Source organism: Labrus mixtus, chromosome 14 (assembly GCF_963584025.1).
Source record: "Labrus mixtus chromosome 14, fLabMix1.1, whole genome shotgun sequence".
Taxonomy (NCBI): Eukaryota; Metazoa; Chordata; class Actinopteri; order Labriformes; family Labridae; genus Labrus; species Labrus mixtus.
In genome coordinates, this window is record NC_083625.1 from 16,404,372 (window position 1) to 16,422,571 (window position 18,200).

The following is an 18,200-nucleotide window of genomic DNA, read 5'->3' on the forward strand; positions in this document are numbered from 1 at the left end:
GCACTCTTTGATCGTTATGAAAAGCAGCCCACTTGATAGAGCTGCACTGCAGTAGGTGTGGGACTTTCTATCCAAAAGGGGTGGAATCTGAAGAGAAAGGGGGTGGGGGCTTGTGTTGAAGTTTCTTTACTAACCTGCCTGTATGACGTCTCCGGAGGACGCTCGACAGCACTCCGATTCCACAGCGCTCATACAGTTGACCAGCACACAGGTGAGATCACAACATGGTGCAGGGATGGACTTCATACTATTTCTGATTTCATATTATCATATTATCTGTTTCTGCAGGGCTATGGCTCATTACAAAGTCAGAATTGCTGTCATTTGCTGTGCATAATGAATTTGACCTAGATAATTGATGCTAAATCTCCATTGAGGCTCATTCTATGAAATTAAAAGTGCAGGTCAAAATGTTAACTCAAGCTCAAAGAGGATACAAAGGACAAGAACAGAATGAGAGGACAAAGTGAAACCTGACTTTTATTGCAGTAAAACAGTACATAGTTTATATCGCAATCCATCTGCAAAAACTGTATTAATCTAATCTGTCAGGGTTGAAGTTATATTTAAGCATACCATTTCAGTGAGCACTTACACAAGAATTAAAAACTCTTACATAAATGTACAACGGAAGATGCTGTAACTGTCAAGAGTGATAAGTTAACAAGAATACAAAATACTTTAATGTCACTTTTACAGTCTGGGGGAGTTGATTCTGTGCAGAATGCAGAGCAACAGGTATGAGATGCTGGGTAATCTGTAAACAGGTCTGAAGCCAGTGGGATGGACTGCTGCTGGAATAATTACAGGTCAAATGCAAACCTTAAATTCACACATTTTTTCAGATTAAATCATTTCAGCAGGTTGTTACATCTGAGAGAACAGCATAATGTCAAAAGGTAAGTCACGTCATGCAAATATATATAGATTTTTTTACTCAATTGAATTTGGCGTGCAGGTATTTTTTGTACTACTCCGTATTGACAGAAAATTTGCATGTTGTAGAAGTTGACAGAAAACAGGTGTTTCAAACGACCAGGGTGCGGACTTCACTGAAGAACGATCTCAGCTGGATCCAAAAATCTAAACGGCCACAGGAAGAGCAGGAAAAAGCAAGGTATACTATAAGCGATAAAACTGCAACATCAACAAAAAAAAGAATTGTTAATTTAAAGCATTATGGCACTTACTATCATGGCTGCTGTTGCTAGTTTGCTTTCCTTTATTTAACTGATATTATATGGTTTAAGCAATGCCACTTATGTTTGTTTTTCCACTTATTCGTTATTACAAGTTCTGAGACAACCGGTGAATTTGTTTTTTGTTGTAATTTCAACATACTTGTGTTCTGTTTTATAGAACTGAAGAGGCTGTGGTAGAGACCAAACCCAGTCCAGTCAGGCAGAGCTCCTATGTCCTGTCTGCAGTCAGGAAGTTTGAGTGAGTGCTACTGACTGAATATTTAAAGATATAAATGATTCCTTTAAAAAAAAGGATTTGCATTTGACTGAGGGGGTGGATTACTCACTGAGAAACTAAAAATCCCTTGTACAGTGGTTATAAAAGCACAGCTGCATAATGGTTTTATAATAGGCCTACAAACTGGACACAACATCAGTTGAAAAAACCTCTTGAGTTCTTACTGTGTGATAACTGTCACAGATGTATGTCCATCCATACAGTAGTACCAAAGTTTGGCCTGCAGATGTCACCTTTTCCACTTTATCAAACACGGTGTAAAATGCTTACAAACTCAACACTGCTCAACTGATATACAGTCACTTCTTCAGACACACATTTCATGTATCACTAAATGATGTAGGAGTATTACATTTCATGTCATTTTTGATTTAGTCAATGTAGTTTCACGACATATTTGAAACAGGTTCTTACTATTCTGTACTTTTTTTTTGCATTTTATAGATTTAATTATCAATGAATTATGGGTTATTAATTCTGAACTAGTTGATTTTTAAACACTATATCTAAGCTTTTAACAATTTTTGAGTTCAAAAATTCTGAGGCTGAAACCAATTTATTTCAAGGCTGCAAAAACATACTTTAATGAAAAAGACAGCTATGAGAAAGTAGACACAAGACAAAGAGTGTTGGAGCGTCAGAGGAACTTTTAGCAGGTCAATCATGTGTCTTCCTGTAATGAACTCAAAGTATTTCACTTGTATACTTAGAAATGTCACTTCTGAAGGCTAAACTGAAATTCTCCTTAGACTGTGTTGTGTCAGTGAACGAAAACAACAAAAATAGGCTTCAGGCACACAAAATCCCCATATGTGACATTAACATACATAAACATGAAGTTAGCTCTGGGCTGCTTTAATGCTCATGAAGACTAACAGTGTGATGCAGCCTGAACTGTGCTCTTTCTCTGCAATCTGCAAATACAAATCCTACAGGGGTTTTATTTCCCCAAAGGCACAGAGGAACACACAGCTGCTCTAACACCTGCATGTTTCACCTTCAACACCGATTCAGCCGGCCGAAAACGTGAATTATCATGATGATAATGAAACACACTTTGAGCTGTACAAATACCGTATGTTACCAGCCATGTATTTTTTTAGTCAGAACTTGCAGCATAGATTTCGGATTTTATTCATAAAAAGTTTTCAATAATTATAGATTAAGCCATACTCAGTGTTTTCTAATGCAGACAAACTCTCTACAGAGTAATTATAAGTATTTATAAATGCAGAAGGGCTCCTTGTCTGTGTATTGTTGCAGCCAGACCCATTGCAGCAATATTACATCATCTGACTTTATCAGCACACACACACACACACACACACACACACGCCCCCCCTTCAGTAAATTATTAAGTTTATGGAACACATTTGTGCAACAACAATAGTTACAAAATTCATTTATTCAGGTTTTTTCCCCTTTACATAATTCTGTCGGTCTGTTCTTCTGTGTGTAAAGAAAACACGACGTTTTTGAACACATATTTGTATAGACACCCATCAACAAACCAGCAGCAGGTTACACAGAACATTCCTAATGGCTCGAGTACATCCAGAATATTTGAGCAAAGAAATAACAGATTCCAGCCTAAGTGGTTTCACAGAGATGGTACCATTTCTCTTCTACACGTTTAGAAAAACATTGTTCCCCCCTCTGATCTCTCGGTGTGTTTCACACATCATGACTGAACAACACAAAGGAAACATTGCTAATTAGACCCATTAGATTATGGCCCATTAAATAAGGTGATCTGATCATGCTGTAATGTGTCAATTGAATGAAGACACATTAAACAATTTTAAAAAGTGTCTATGATCACACAGAGGACAACCAGAAAACAAGCTCCCAGCATGCAGCATGTTAACTAGCTCAAAGCTTTTGATCAAGGATCCAGTTAATCAGAAAATAAACACAACTTTGTCCGTATCCATACTGCTAGATGTGAGTTAGCTTAGCTAGCTTTCATGGAGTTAAACACAAACAAGACAAAAAGACAGAGCTTAAGTTACTGTGTTCTACAGTTCTGAATGTTACGGCTTGTTTAAACCTCTGACTCCCTGTCTGGCTTCATGGGGATATGATTAGTGAGCAACTTAAGACTTTTTTTATATGTTCCATTTCAATAATATCATGAGGGCCTGAAGGGGTAAAGGTAAACAACATTTTAAAATAAAAAATAAAAAAAATCTTAGAGAAAGTAAGATGTAGTTTTTTTAGTATCAGAAATAAAAACGTTTTCTTTAAACTTGGACTCCACTACACTTAAACCTTTGTTATTCAACTTCTGAATCTGAGCATAACATAGAAAATATCAGCACAGCTTGTTTTCTTTGAGCTGACAGACAAACAGAGCGCTCTAGAGGGAGGTACAGGACTGTCAACACATTCAGTGTGTCAGATCAGATGATCAAATTCATCGTGTTTATCCCCATGTTATAAAATTAGTCCATCTCTGTACTTGACAGTAGTCTCTCTGGTGATGAGGAGTTAAGAGGAGGGTCCAGAAGCTGTAATGTCCCTTATACCGTGCAGCCCCTGTGCTGATGTGGAAAGTGAGACTCCTGCTGCCGACCCAAAGCTGTGGGACGGCGTTAAATGACCCTCATTTATAGCAAACTGGTTCAGCGGGTAGATTCCACATTTCCTAAAGCCTTCCTTAACAGTCCTGATACCCTCACCCTCCTCCACTACCTGATAAGTTCCTTTAAACACACCTGAGAACTCCTTCTTACTGACTGCAAAGTGAGTGTCAGTGGCACAACCGTCCCCTATGAGGGCCCCAAAACGCTGCTTCAGTAGGACAAAGAGCCCTGCATCGAGTGGCTGCAGGACGTGAGAACAATGAGGGGGAAGGCAGAGAAAGATGACGTCCTCTTTACGAGCCGCTTCCACCACCTCGAGGTTCACAGGAGACTTGTGGCCATCGAAAACCAGCAGCAGGGGACGCTCCTTCGGTGCGCATGGAAGGAAGTGTTTGAGGAACCATTTCTTGAAAAGCTCAGAGTTGATACACCCAGTGTCTGACCATCCGTAGAGAGCATTCGGAGGCCCTTGTGTCTTGTAACAAACCCCTCCTGGGTAGGCCTTTGAGTAGATAATAAACGGGGGAATGTCCTCTCCAGCTGCGTTAAAGCAAGCCAGGACAGAGATCTGATCTCTTAAACCCGGCGTTGGCTTGTAGCCCTGGCTGGTAGACTTGGGGAGAATCACCCTCCTCCTGCTGAGCTGAAAGCCTGTCTCGTTGCAGTTAAAGATCTGGTGAGGTTTGTCTCGGAGCTCTCGAGCGTCCATGACGGTGTTCAGTAAATGAAAAAACTGGTCCACTGCTTCTTTCCTAACACACACAGTCCTCCCTCGGACAACGTTGTCCGCTGGCTGAATTGTTATATTGTTTTCTTGCCGTTTTCGGAAATTAAGCCACCAGGTCTGTCCTAGTTTGGAGAACGCGACCCTCCGATGCTGCCGCTTATAAATGGACGAAGCAAACGACACCAGCTGTTGCTTAGTCAGCGGAAATCCATGCTTGGACATGTATAAAGAGAACTCCACCAAAAGCTCCTCGTCCGCAGATGTTATAAGCTGAGCTGGCCCGCTGCGACTCCCCGGTGTCACCCGTCCACTGACTCTGTCCCCCAGTGACGATTTCGGGACTCCAAACTGCTTTGCAGCCTGTCTCACTGTGCACCGCCCAGACTTCACCTCGATCAGCGCTCGCTCCATGGACTCCTCTGTCCATTTCTTCTTCGTTTTCCTCCCGATTTTGTCCAGATGATTTCTCGATGGCATTTATTTCTAGGACGGCAGAAAGAAAAATGAAAATGAATTACAATTACAACTAGCTTACGAATCTTAATCAATTCATTTGAAAACAAAAGTTTCTCACAAAGACTCAACACATTCAGTACTTTTCATCTTCTGTGGTCCACACTTTCACCTTGACTACAATGAACAGCAGATAACACACAGTTCTCTGGTATGGGAATTACATCATATCCTTATTTATAAGTGCAATACTCAGAATTTGCAGCAGCAGAGTCCCAAACACATCATTTTTTTTCTCAGGTGATTTTCTGTTGTAACAAATCATCAACATGAAAAACATCCCAAAAACCCTCTTTCTAATCGACTTAGAAAAAGAAAAAGAGCTCTTAAAATAGTAGTAGAACATTTCCATCAAGTTGTCTTTCTTGAATTACTCACAGTTATTCATTTAGCCTCTCTTTCACTAAGGTTTCTGCGGCACACTTTTTCTTTCTATCCCAGTCAAAGATCTCCTTTAGTAAAGGACTACATGTTAAAACTACAGGTCACTTACTTGTTTTGGGGAGCCGTCGTTCTTCTCCTGAGTTCAATGTGACGCTGAGCACGCTGTTATCAAGAGGGGGGTAATTCATTGTTAAATATATATCGTGACAGAAGGTTTAAAATACGCGGTTATGTTTAACCAGGACAGAACACTTACCTGCTTAGCATGAAATGGCTAACGCGGCTACACAACAATCCAGGAAGTATACCGGAAGTTAAGCGACGGTGCCGTCAAAGTAAGAGCATAAAAAGTTCCTGTTTACACAATAAGTGTATAACCCTTAAGACAAACGTGAACATAAAAAATGTCATCCTATCGAACTACAGCTACGAAAGAGAGCTGGAATATTTATGAGAATAAAAAAAAGAAATCAAACCAAAACTATGGCGACATTTTTTCTATCTTTCTATATCAAATTGTGCACCCTTCCCCACCTTTAGATGGTTTGTGAAATGTTTGCTGTTAAATAGCACCATCTTAACTAGTTAGTTAGTCATATATGAGTACACCTTGTTTTGAGTACGACACAATGACCAGTATTGGTTGTGTTACTTAATAGAGAGGCTCTCTGCTCTGCTCTTCTCTTGGACAGAAAAACAAGTGGAGCATGACCTTACGATCGATCTGGAGCTGAATCATTATTGAGATGTTTTGCTACTGCAGGCATAATTGACTCTTGTCCAATTTTTGTGCCTCTGATTTATTGCTTGCATCGCTCATAGATGAGACACAATCTGGGACCAAATTGACTCATGGATAACTGGATCAGTAGGATTATCAAGAAAACATCTCCACCCCTCAGTAACTTAGATTTGTTGATATTTAATGCCGTATTTATCTGCTTTACTTCATCAATAAATGTAACTTACTTATTCTGTTTTTTTTTACCACTCAGCTTAGATTATTGCATCTTTTATGTTAAACTTGTTGCGCTCATCCTCTAATAAGTGACATACTGTCTTCGAAATATTTTTGTGTGTAGGACATAGATGAACCTCTCACACTTTCAAAAAGAAGAAAATCTTTAAACCATTGTATTGCAGACCATTCAGCCCTGATGGGAATTTGAGCCTATAGTGTGAAGCTGATGAAATCTTCCTCTGCTTGTGTAAAAAAAATAATTAGCAAGATATAACTATCTATTTTCAAGTATTCTCAGTTCTTACAGGTTATACATGCCAAGGTTTTTTCCAAGGTTGACTTCTTGTTCTTAATCTGAAGCTCAGAAAATGATCCGCTGAGTCCTCTCCACAGACACTTTGTTCAGTCTAAGAGGCTGTATACTGAATTTTAATAACCCACAAACAGTGAATAAGTTGAGCAACTATTCATGGTTACCCTATAAATCCACTTGTTTCAAAGTTTGAACACCTAAACTAATTTTTACATACATCGGCCTAAATATATACTGTATAACTTCATTCTTTTCTGTTCCACATTTTAGCCTAATCAGGCAAATGTTGAAGTTACTCCTCCCCAAAAAGATGGGTATTCTTCTTCATGTGCTTTTTTTGCATGCTTGGAATCAGTATCTGTCTTCTGTTACAGGCCCGAAGCACCTGCTGAGCAAACTATCCAAAATGGTGGACCAGAAATATCTATTGCCAACACAATTGCAGAAAACAAGGGAGCAAATGCCGATGCATCAGTTGACAAGATAAATGGAGAACACATAGAGGTGGCTGCTGAGGTCTGTGCAGATGTTCTTGTAGAAGAATGCATTCACAATGGAGAGGCACAACCAGTGTCTTCTGCAGAAGATGCAGCTGAGCAACAAATAGCAGATGTATCAGGTGACCAGAAAAATGGAGAACACACAGAGGTAGCTTCTGAAGTTTTAGTAGAAGAATGCCTCCAAAATAGTGAGGCACAACCAGTTTCTTCTGCAGAAGATAAAGCTAAGCTACAAGTTGCAAACTCAGTTGCAATATTAAAGGAAGAGGTTGCTGATACAACCGTTGAAGAAGCTAAGATCTCTGCAGATACTACAGTGGAAGATCATGTTTTGGAAACTTCTGCATCAATGGCGGTTAAAGATACGACTGAAGTCCATGTTGCACTTCCAGTCGAAGTCAAAACTCAAGAAAAACCTGCGCCTGAACCAGAGTCAACAAATGCAACACTTGTGGAGGATGGAGCAGTTGAACCAACAGTTCAATCTACAGAGGAGAGTCACCCTCCAGAACAGGCTGCAGAAGAAATTATTAAATCTGTAGTTGAGGTCTCAGTGGAGTCATCATCTGACAAGACTGATGTGACTGATGCCAAGCCAGGAGAGGATAGCGCTCTCCAAGAAAGTGTTGAAAAAGTTGCAGAGTTATTGGCAGAATCTGAGTCTGAGTCGCCCACTCAAGCTGTTACAGAGGAGAGCTGTGAGAAAGATGTTGCAGAAGAAACTGTTGAAGCCACAGCCGCTGTGGAGTCGTCTCTTAAGACTCCTGATGTGACTGAAACGGAAAAAGAAGAAGCCGCCCCCCGCAGCCACGAGGAACCAGTCCCAGTCCCTGACTTAGTTGCAGATACTGTATCTGTATCCCCTACTGAAGTTGCTGCTAAACCTGAAATGAAGTCTGTGGGGCGTGAAGAGTCTGCGGCCTCAGCAGAGCCACTTTTAAAGACAACAGTTGAAGAGGTAGTTGAATGTGAAATCCAGCCTGTTGTCGAGCAAAGTGTTGAACCAGCTCCTGAGAGTGCTGCAGATCCTGGGGTGGATGCTGCTGAAGCAGTAACAGCCTCAGATGCTGAAGCTGCTCAGGATACATTCACCTACAGGGTCATTGAACTGACAGATGCATTAGATGTGGAGACGGCCACTGATGAAGTAGCTCCTGAACCTGCGACGGACCTGAAAGAAATCCACACAGAGGAGACAAAAGTGATCCAAGACCCTGATGTTATAAATGGGTGAGTGAGCTCTCATAAACAACAGGAAACAAAACATATTAATGTGGAATAGTCATATCTTTTGACTTATCCCTTGCCTATTACTTTCATTTTGTAGCTCTGAAGTGATGCAAAAGCCTGTGGAGGAGCAACAACCAACATACACTCTGAAGGAAACCAGGTAATGTCTCACTTTAAAAACAACTCTTTAGAGTTAGGTCATGCAAAGTAGGGTCTTCAAGTACTTTCGTTTAGTTTATTGGTGTAGATGCAAAGTTCATACACAAAGGGGATACTCTTTTTAAACACGTTCTCTCTTCTGCAGCAATGGAATACCTTTTTGTTCGTTCTGCGACAAAATAATTGATGGAAACACAAAGATCAGCTTCAGTGAACCTCTGGTGAGGTGCCACCCTGACTGCCTCAAGGTTTGTTCTTCTTCTTCTCTCGTAAGGAAACATACTGCTGTTGCTTTGTATTGAATCTGACAGGCTCTCGTCATTGCATAATTTTAATATTGAGTGGTTTTTTTTTCTTCTGCAGTGTGGTGTGTGTGCTAAGGCCCTGGGAGATTTGCTGACCCCCATGTTTTTGCATAACCAAGTGATCCAATGTGATGGCTGCTTTGCAAAAGCTCTCAAGACCTAAAGCCTAACTGGGACAAATATGTCATCAGAGAAGACCCAGAGCGTTCTGTGATTAATGTGTTGTTTGGAGTGAGAAACTCACCACTGCTGCCTTATCTGTGCATTTCCACACTGGGTTATTTTTAAGGACATGGTGCATTGTCAGGGGAAGGGATTCTGTTTGGATTGAAACACTTTCATATGATTTTTTTTATTGCAACATTGCATACTGGTTTAAATAAAATGACAGATTACTGCTTGAGATTTAAATGGTTTAATCAGCCTTAATTTTAAATGAGCACACACACACATACACACACGAATCACCTGGAGGCCCGTTATTGAAGCATCAACACCTCAGGAACTTAAAAAAAAAAGAGTAATTGAAGCACTAACCAAAAAACATCTCCAGTAAAATGGGTACGCTTTTTTGTTTCATCTTACTCAGTGCTGTTCAAGCAAAGCAGAAATGTATTATGAGTGAATTCAAAGTACATGAGTGAGTAAAAGTACAAAGAGAAAAACTGTATGAGGATTCACCTAACACTCACACAGAACTTTGGTACATTCAGCTTCACTTGCTTTAGTTGATAATGAGGCAGCAGAAAAATCAGAATCAAATATATGCATCAGTAAACTCTGGGCGGATGATCCGCAGTTATGATTTGCAAGGCGAGCTGTCATCGCTTTTAATTATTCATGAAACGTCGTACATCACAATCTGACAACAGCATCAGCACCGATGAAGCTTCACAAAAAGTATCAAATGAGAGACACGTCCTGCGAGAGGGAAAATGAACAACAAAGCCAAGAGAATCATCTGAGGAGAGGAGAGGATTTGCTGCTGGATGTGCTGGGTGTGAGTAATTTTCATCTCTCTGTCTGTTGTTCATACGAAAAAATTACGTCTGTTATATGAGATGTCTGGAGAAATACTTAAGGTTTTGAACGGGCTGAGTCCCAGAGGATGAATGTAAATGCTGCATGTGTTGACTTTCCCTCTGGGATCCAGTGGATAGGGGTTGACTGGGGTGGAGGTGTTGCCGTTAGCGGACCCCTTTCCTGCCCAGGAACCTCAACACTGCGTAGTTGTAGGTGGTGGCAACCATGTACAGGAACTACAAAGGATGACATTCAGATGGTGGTATTAATAGTAGAGCAAATGTCGATGCATGGTCAACTACAAGGTTTGAAAAGTACTTTTTGAAAGGGCCAGTACACATTATAGAATGTCTTACATCAATAGGTATCTAGCTATGAGAGTAGTTTGGTTTGGAGTATAGTAAAGGTGTTAGCTTGTTTTTTTGTTGTACTAAGTAACTCTTTTATTATGAGGTATATTATTTTGATTTTTTTTACATCACCAACACTCATTTACAAAAAACATCTCACAATCTCATTAATGAGACAATATATAGAGACAAAACAACTAGACAAAATGTAACAGAAAATGTATCATGACATCACAAATGATTTTGTTTCTCCTGTACACATACCACTGACTACGGTGATATCCTTCTAACTTTACATATTTCAGATTTACTGTGAAGTATAGGTAGGGACTTTTTCATCAGTAGGATGCAGGTTCATTTTTTCTTTTATTCATTTTTTTCATCGTTTAATGCTTGACTTTCATTCATCTCATCTCATTTGCTGGGCAGACAAATATTGCTGAACCTGGCCAACCCAAAAGACTAAACTATGTGAATATGTCATACTATAGTTAAATATGTCATGTCTTTTTGTAATTTTTGGTGAACTAACCTTTAAAAAGTAAGCACACTTGAATCAAATGTAAAGTCTGACTGACTGAGTCTAACTCCCTCTGAGTCTGAGTCTTACCAAAAAGCATCAAAATGTCAAAGCAGTTGCTCACCAGTGCTAGGAGAGTGATCCCAGCGCCAGCAAATGTGGCAATGTACAGGTCATAGGTGACGTAGAACTGTAAAAAATGCCAAACAGAGTTTAGTTCATATTTATTCAAAGAATTAAACACATTACTTGTATTTTTGTGTCTTTTTATTAGATACAAATGCCAACTCTCTTACACAGCCATCCTCATTCAGAAGATAGATTGATTCTGCACAATGTTTTTAAAACGAGGAAGCTGATTTGAAATACTAAAGAGTTCGATTGGCTTCATCTACTCACTTCGCTGGTTTTGCAAATAGATGCCAAGGTCATCCCACAAGCTTTTCCTGGCATCGCGTTCCACGGGAGCAGACCTTAAACGGAGACATGACGTAAGTACCTCTGACTGTCGCTGAATCATGATGAGTTATGACACATTTTAGTTCTGGCTTGCACAGAGCAAATCCGGGAAAACAGTAGCAGATCAAATAAGATAAAGGTGTAGTTATCCCCATCATTTTACAACTTATCCACTAACACATTTAGATTCTCCCGATCTGGTCAGTCATTACATAAACAACTCACCGTACTGCCTGGCGTCCATGCAGATCCAGCCGTGCTGATTGATGCTGGGGGTGGTTTCAGCCAGGATGTTGACGGTGTGGCAGGTCTGCTCCATGTTGAACAAGAAGTAGACCGGGATAGCAGTGAAGGCAAAGACAATCAGCCAGATGAAGGCCAGGATGTACGTCACTACGATGAACTGGTGAAATAAAAAAAAGTGCATGGAAATAGTTTAAGTGTCATCATATCATTAAATCAGCTATCAAACCAGAGTTTGTGATTCTGCTGAGAAGCTTTCAAAACCACAGACTGCATTCGACTTTGTTTTACAATATGATATATTTAACATCATTATTATTATTATTTTTTTATAAATGTAAATGGATAGAATTGGCATAATAAATCAGCCCAGCCCCAACATTCAATAATGCTTTATGTCTTCTTAAATATAACAACAAGATGTTGTTTCTCGCAATGAAGAATTGAAAATAAATCGTATTCATATCAGGACAGTATTAAGGTTCTGGTGACACACAAGACTTGAACTGATGACTGAGATGGCTGTGGCTAAAAAAGATATAGGCCATAATATTTGGCATAGTGTGTCTCATACATTAAATCAACCAATCATTTCACAGTAATGTCTTAGATCTCTGGAAATGGTCTGATCCCTTTCTTGGGGCATTAATTAAGTTAATTTGAATGAAAGATTCATTTCTTTATGACAGATATGCTTTCTAACTGTTGCCTCAAAAATATGATATTAGATTCAAAGAGTGTATCAAAGACGTTCATACCCTCTGCAATCAGATAACAAAATGCTCCCAAAGATGCATTGTTCTTGACAGTCTTTTTATCCTTTGATCATGAAAAATCCTGTCATCAAGACAGCTCTTTTGATTTTTTCTAACTAAGTTTCTTTGTGGCCTACTTAATAACAGTACTTCTTTTAGAACTTATCTCATATTTAGCACATATGTATAATTTATTGTTGTCTGCACTCACTGTTTTTTTTTTAATATAAAAACTGAACCAAACCAACCACCGCTAGTGGGATTTATAAAGTTGGTTGAATTCAATTCATTGAAGAAATCGCTATGGATCCTCTGAAGCCTACATGGTACATGTTGGCAATGATGTCATAACCCCCCCCCCGCTTGTTATTCTCACCGTCAGGCTGAGGCAGCGGCCACAGTGGGTGCTCCTGAATTCACCAAACGTCTGCTTGACAGCACTGGTGGCGTAGAAACCCTCAGCCAGCAGAAGGATACCAAAGAGGAAGAAAAATGATGCAAGGCCGTAGATGACGTACTGGAAGTATTTGATACTGAGAAGTTGGGGAGAAGAGGAGGGAGTAATCAGAACAATTTAACAATTCTCAACATTCCAAAAACCACACTCTAGATGGTGAAATGAAGTGTTACTCACAAGGAGGCCATGATGGCAAAGTCCTGAACATTGCGGGCAAAGTAAGTCTCCACCAGGACTGCGGTGTTGGTCAGCGCTTCATGCCCACAGCCACAAAATAACGCCATGCCAGCATAGCACAGCAAGGTGGCCACCAGGGACGGGTAGGGCACTGCCCCGAGGCAGCGGATACAGCAATCATAACAACCTGAGGGGGCATAATAAATCAGCACACAGGCGGCACACACCGCACATATTACCACACAGCACATCTACGCCACTGTGGGGGAGCTATGAAATAGGCCGTGCTCTGTCTGCACATCCATGTACACACACCCCAAACTCAGCAAGAGGCAAAAAAAGCAACAGAACAAAAAAAAAGAAATGATGCAGTAGCGGCAAAGTTCAAGCAGCGACTCCCATCAAAAGCGTCCAAACAAAAGTGTCTTCACATCAATCTCATGCACCTCTTCCAGTGTAAGCAGTGCTGTTGAAGCAGGTAGCAAACATCCACAGTGTTAATAAATGCATTGGCAGAAATGGGATAGAGGAAAGCACCTAAGGCTTTGCAAAGCCAAGGCTGCCTGACCGGAAACATTTGCTGCTTCTGATCCTGTGCTCCACAACAAGAAAGATCCCAAAGCCAACCAGGGATGAACAAATCTGCCTAAAAGCTTTTCCTACAGTAAAATAAGCCCCTCTGACACGCTGATTTCATCCGCATGTGAAAGGTCCTTTGCCTGTACCAACACCTCACAGCACAAATCTGGTCCTGCCCTCTGTCTCCAGTGGTCACAGGCGTCACCAGGCAAAAGTGAGAGATGGTGGCCTCAAGAAAAGGCTTCTCTTTGTGGCTGCAGATAGAATATCCATTGTTTTTTTTTAGCCACGTTCGGGGAGGAACAAAGGGCAGCGATGTCAAACAAACAAAGGCAATAGTGCCACAATACACACGCACACACAAACACACAATGTAGTAAGTTGTGGCAGTGGGGTCACCAGGACTGCATCTACACTACAGGCAATGTCACTACTCAAGCCATCCTCCACCCACAGATGGCTGAGACTGGTACCACTGAGAGTTGATGCCAGCAGGGGGTGTATTCAAGTGTTCAAAGAGCGAGCGGATCTTTATGAGCAAGGGGCAATTTGAATGGATCCACAACAACAACAACAACAACAACAACAACAACAACAACAACAACTTAAAATATATATAAAATAAGAGTTATGTAGTTTTAAATGTAGAAATCGGACCTGATTCAGAGGAACGAAAACATTCAGATATTTCACAGATTACAGGATTTTAGTGGGAGGGAACACTAAGTATGTTAAACAAACTACTTCTAAAGTATAAATAGAAGCAGCAGGACGAGGACCCCAAATATGATTGTGCCTGTGGACGCCCACTCTTCAGCTGTGTAGTTACATTAACAAAGTGACAGAGGCCATTATAGGCCTCTTTATTCAGTGCACAAACCTGCATAACAGAAACAGTGGATGCCAGGTTGTCAATCAGGACTGGAAATCTGTTATAAAATGTGCAAAAGAAAGCCCACGAGATGCCTGTGAGTGAGAAAAATGGTTGGCAGAAGTTGTTTTGGGTCCTCAGTTCTCATGGAGAATTGTTAATTTATGCCTGCAAAACATGTGGGAGTATTTGACCTCTTTCACATGAGTGACCTTGCATGGCCCTGGCATGATGAGACTGTCCGTCTCTGTCTGCAGCTCTGAGTGGAGTCTGCTTTACGGGTTAAAGGGTTAGACGAGGCAACAAGGACTGCTCTCTTTATTCAAAAGCAATAAATCCTGAAAGACTGTGCTGTTTTCTTCTCAATCTTCTGAAATTGTCATTGTATGTTAACAAACATCATATATAAAGAATAAGAGCAAAGTGTGATTGTATGAATAATCCATATGTGGATATAAAAATACTTCAACACAGGACTAAAGCAGCAAATCTCTCCCACGGGGCAGAAGGGCAACACGATGACTGAGGACAGCAAGGATATATTAAAGGCAACATTAGTAAGTTATTGAAATCCACATTTTCAAATGGCATTAATAATAGATGATAAGAGTTATTAAAAATTCGATCCACTCACCCATGTCGAGAAAGAAGTGCGCGGGTTATTGAAGTTTTGCTGGTTGGCTTTGTGACTCTGATATGAGGATATGAGAAGTTATTCCCCGCCACTCCTATATGAATCTGACTCGCGCTTTTGTCTCATCAACAATAGATAGAGCACATCTCCCCGAGTCACATCTTAAAGTCACAAAGTCCCATTTCAGCTGCCAGTCATTATTTATAGAGCCATGGGTGCAGGACAGGGGACACAGAGCAGCTCACAAACTCGAATATGAGAGTTTATTGGTATTTGGGGATATTTTCTGTATTTCAGATGTTCTGAAAAATTCTTGTTGGATAATTTAAGTAGACAAATACACATGAATTATGATAGATATTTATGTAATATTACAATATGGCAATTAAGTAAGAATTGGACTTTTGCTATGTCACTTGGACAGTTAGAAATGTTTAGTTTTCTTATGCAAATGAAAATGTATTTAAACTTAGTTCAGCGCTTTCAGTTTATGTTAACCCACAGAGTTGTTAATTTTTGTGCATAGTAACTTTTAGGGTGACTTCAGTTACCTTTCACAACAACAACATGCTATGTAATCCATCTGCACACACACATGCTAGACATCAGTAAATTGGATTGAAGATGTATAAGCGGCATCTTGAGAAACAAGGAAAGAGAAGAGGACTGCACAGACAAAAGAGTGAAATAAATTGAATCGGCAGTGACTGACATGGATAAAGTTGACTAACAAGGGTGACATTGACGGTCGGATCCAGCTGCTGCCCTCCTTCCCTCCCTCCCGCATGTTTGACCCAGTTGATGTCAAAGCTGGGATCAGTACAAAGAAGCCAGTGTGGAGCAGGAGGAGAAAACACAATTTTTTTGGAGAAGACCCTCATCCTATTTTTGCTTCACATTTTAGGCCCGTGTCAAAATGAAAATAACTGAAAAATCCATGATCTACTACAAAGTATTATACCATATTGTTTTATATTTAAATGAAACACTATTAAAATTGTACTCTTGGTGTAGTAAAATGTATTGCAAATGAAGCTAAAGACACATTGACATTTCAACGACCCAGCTAGATAATCCTCCATGTAACAATCTTGTTCCACTAACAAACAGGCCATGGACTTACATGTACACACCACTGTTAAGATGATGTCTTTCAAAAATAAAACTGACTGATTGGTAAATTCTTTGGTTTGAGTTTACAGTCTGTTACCTTTTGTCTCTAAAAAACACAAAACATTGACAGATCAAATAATAAGTATGTAGAAAGGATTAATGACATCCGCTTTGTTAAGCAGTGAGGGAAGGGTAAAAGAGGTCAATGCCTTTGAAATCTCAGAAAAATGTGTGTGAGAGAGAGAAAGAGTGAGAGAATGAGAGGAGAGCATTAATTAACCTCTGTACTGCATGCGAGGGCTCAGAATGGCTGTCAGCTTTACTTGAGAGATGTAAATTAGCAATAATGTTGATTATCAAAGGCGGGGATTAGGTAGGAGGACAAGTTTTAGAGGCTTGCTTTAGCTGGGATGACATGAAGAGAGCGTTTCATTCAGTTATGAATAAAGCATATTCCACAAAAGCTGAAGCAGATGGAGGTCACGGATGTAAGCAGCTCAGATGATGAATTACTGGGTAACACTTAGTACAGCCGCCTAAAAGTAAAAAGTAAATGCATGTATACATATTACTTGCCAAGCTTTCAAGTGAGCTCTAAATGTTAATATGCAAAAATCCCTATCTCTCTTTATATGTGCATAATCAGATAGAAATGGTATATATCATAATCAGCACCATGGACAGCATCCACTTCATTGTAAGATTACCCTAATGCCCTGTATATGAATGCACTGTGACTACATGTATAACATTGCACAGTGATCTTTGCTTGAGGTTTTAATTTTTCTATAATAACTGTTTGCTGTGCGATATATCCACATGCTAATATTTACGCAGTGAAAGTGCTCATTTGCATGTATTTAAACAGGGGAGGAGTGGGAAAGGGATGTATTTGCAACCACCTTCTATCCCCATTATGGTAATGTATTATCATGTGACCAAAGGAACAAACAGACAATAAACTAAAACAAACATAGTAAGCACTTAGGGGACAAAGACACATGAGGTTTGATCAAAATTGGGCTCAGTGGCTTTGACCTCCTCTGTTTTGGGTTTGAATTGTATCACTTGATAAAGTATAGGTATGACTTATCTGTTCCCCATTAAGTAAGGTGTTCATTTGTGTGTGTGTGTGTGTGTGTGTGTGTGTGTGTGTGTGTGTGTGTATGTGTGTGTGTGTGGGTGTGTGTGTGTGTGTGTGTGTGTGTGTGCGTGCATTCGTGTTTGATTTATATTCTGAGCCTCTGTTCTGCTTGGGAAGCAGCCAGCCATGAGGCACCAGGTTAAAACATCTTTAAAAATTACCCTTAAAATTGCAGCAAGAGCAGAGCAACAGCAGTAGGAAACAAATTCAGGTCATATCCAGGGACCTGAAATGTAGGGGTGCCGAAACAATTATCATAAAGTTAGCAGAACAGAAGGCTAACATTAGCTTAAGAAAGCCATGGTGAGCAAGGCTACTGTTACACAAAAAATGAAATTATATTGTCAAGGTAGAAACATTAAGATTTCAACGTTTCTTCATGAAATAATTTTCCTCTCCAAAGCTCTCCAACATTACCGCCAATAAAGTCCATCAGCTAAAAAGTTGGGTAGGATATTTAGGCCTACATGTGTTTGCTAACATCTTTCTAATGCTAGTACTGACTAGCTGACTGATACGACCTCTGCTTTCAACCTGGTTGAAAAATATTGAGTACATACAGTAAAGGTAATGAAAAAATTTGGCCACAGTACGACAACAGAACTCGTGAAAACAGAAGGGTTATAATATTGTTTTTATCATACATTAGTTTAATTGAACTGACTTAAATTACGTCAGACACTGGATTAATGGCACTTTTCTTGGCTGCCTATACTGGG

General features: G+C 40.0%; 3 protein-coding genes across 6 annotated transcripts; 1 reads left to right on the plus strand and 2 right to left on the minus strand.

Annotated features, from left to right (window-relative positions):
* The first annotated feature begins 133 nt into the window (after window positions 1–133).
* si:dkey-125i10.3 (zinc finger protein 185) lies at window positions 134–9,559 on the plus strand. 2 transcript variants are annotated; one of them, XM_061055477.1, is made up of 9 exons: window positions 134–211; window positions 861–899; window positions 1,006–1,117; window positions 1,360–1,440; window positions 7,337–7,793; window positions 7,836–8,692; window positions 8,790–8,852; window positions 8,997–9,099; window positions 9,215–9,559. In XM_061055477.1, exons 2-9 carry the CDS (start codon window positions 890–892, stop codon window positions 9,317–9,319), a joined length of 1,788 nt encoding a protein of 595 aa, XP_060911460.1. In that variant the 5' UTR covers window positions 134–211; window positions 861–889; the 3' UTR covers window positions 9,320–9,559. The 2 variants fall into 2 exon arrangements, with proteins under 2 accessions (XP_060911460.1, XP_060911461.1); XM_061055478.1 differs by having other exon boundaries at window positions 157–211; window positions 864–899.
* Window positions 2,593–6,017, minus strand: si:rp71-1d10.8 (uncharacterized). Its single transcript, XM_061055479.1, has 3 exons — window positions 5,945–6,017; window positions 5,798–5,850; window positions 2,593–5,274 (listed from the first exon to the last, which is right to left on the minus strand). The coding sequence occupies exon 3, from the start codon at window positions 5,266–5,268 to the stop codon at window positions 3,970–3,972; it is 1,299 nt and encodes a 432-aa protein (XP_060911462.1). The 5' UTR covers window positions 5,269–5,274; window positions 5,798–5,850; window positions 5,945–6,017; the 3' UTR covers window positions 2,593–3,969.
* plp1b (proteolipid protein 1b) lies at window positions 9,556–15,380 on the minus strand. 3 transcript variants are annotated; one of them, XM_061055481.1, is made up of 7 exons: window positions 15,225–15,380; window positions 13,141–13,327; window positions 12,883–13,039; window positions 11,734–11,911; window positions 11,449–11,522; window positions 11,174–11,239; window positions 9,556–10,415 (listed from the first exon to the last, which is right to left on the minus strand). In XM_061055481.1, the coding sequence occupies exons 1-7, from the start codon at window positions 15,226–15,228 to the stop codon at window positions 10,344–10,346; spliced, it is 738 nt and encodes a 245-aa protein (XP_060911464.1). In that variant the 5' UTR covers window positions 15,229–15,380; the 3' UTR covers window positions 9,556–10,343. The 3 variants fall into 3 exon arrangements, with proteins under 3 accessions (XP_060911464.1, XP_060911463.1, XP_060911465.1); XM_061055480.1 differs by lacking the exon at window positions 15,225–15,380 and adding an exon at window positions 13,678–13,949; XM_061055482.1 differs by lacking the exon at window positions 15,225–15,380 and adding an exon at window positions 13,709–13,945.
* Between the last annotated feature and the right edge of the window lie 2,820 nt (window positions 15,381–18,200).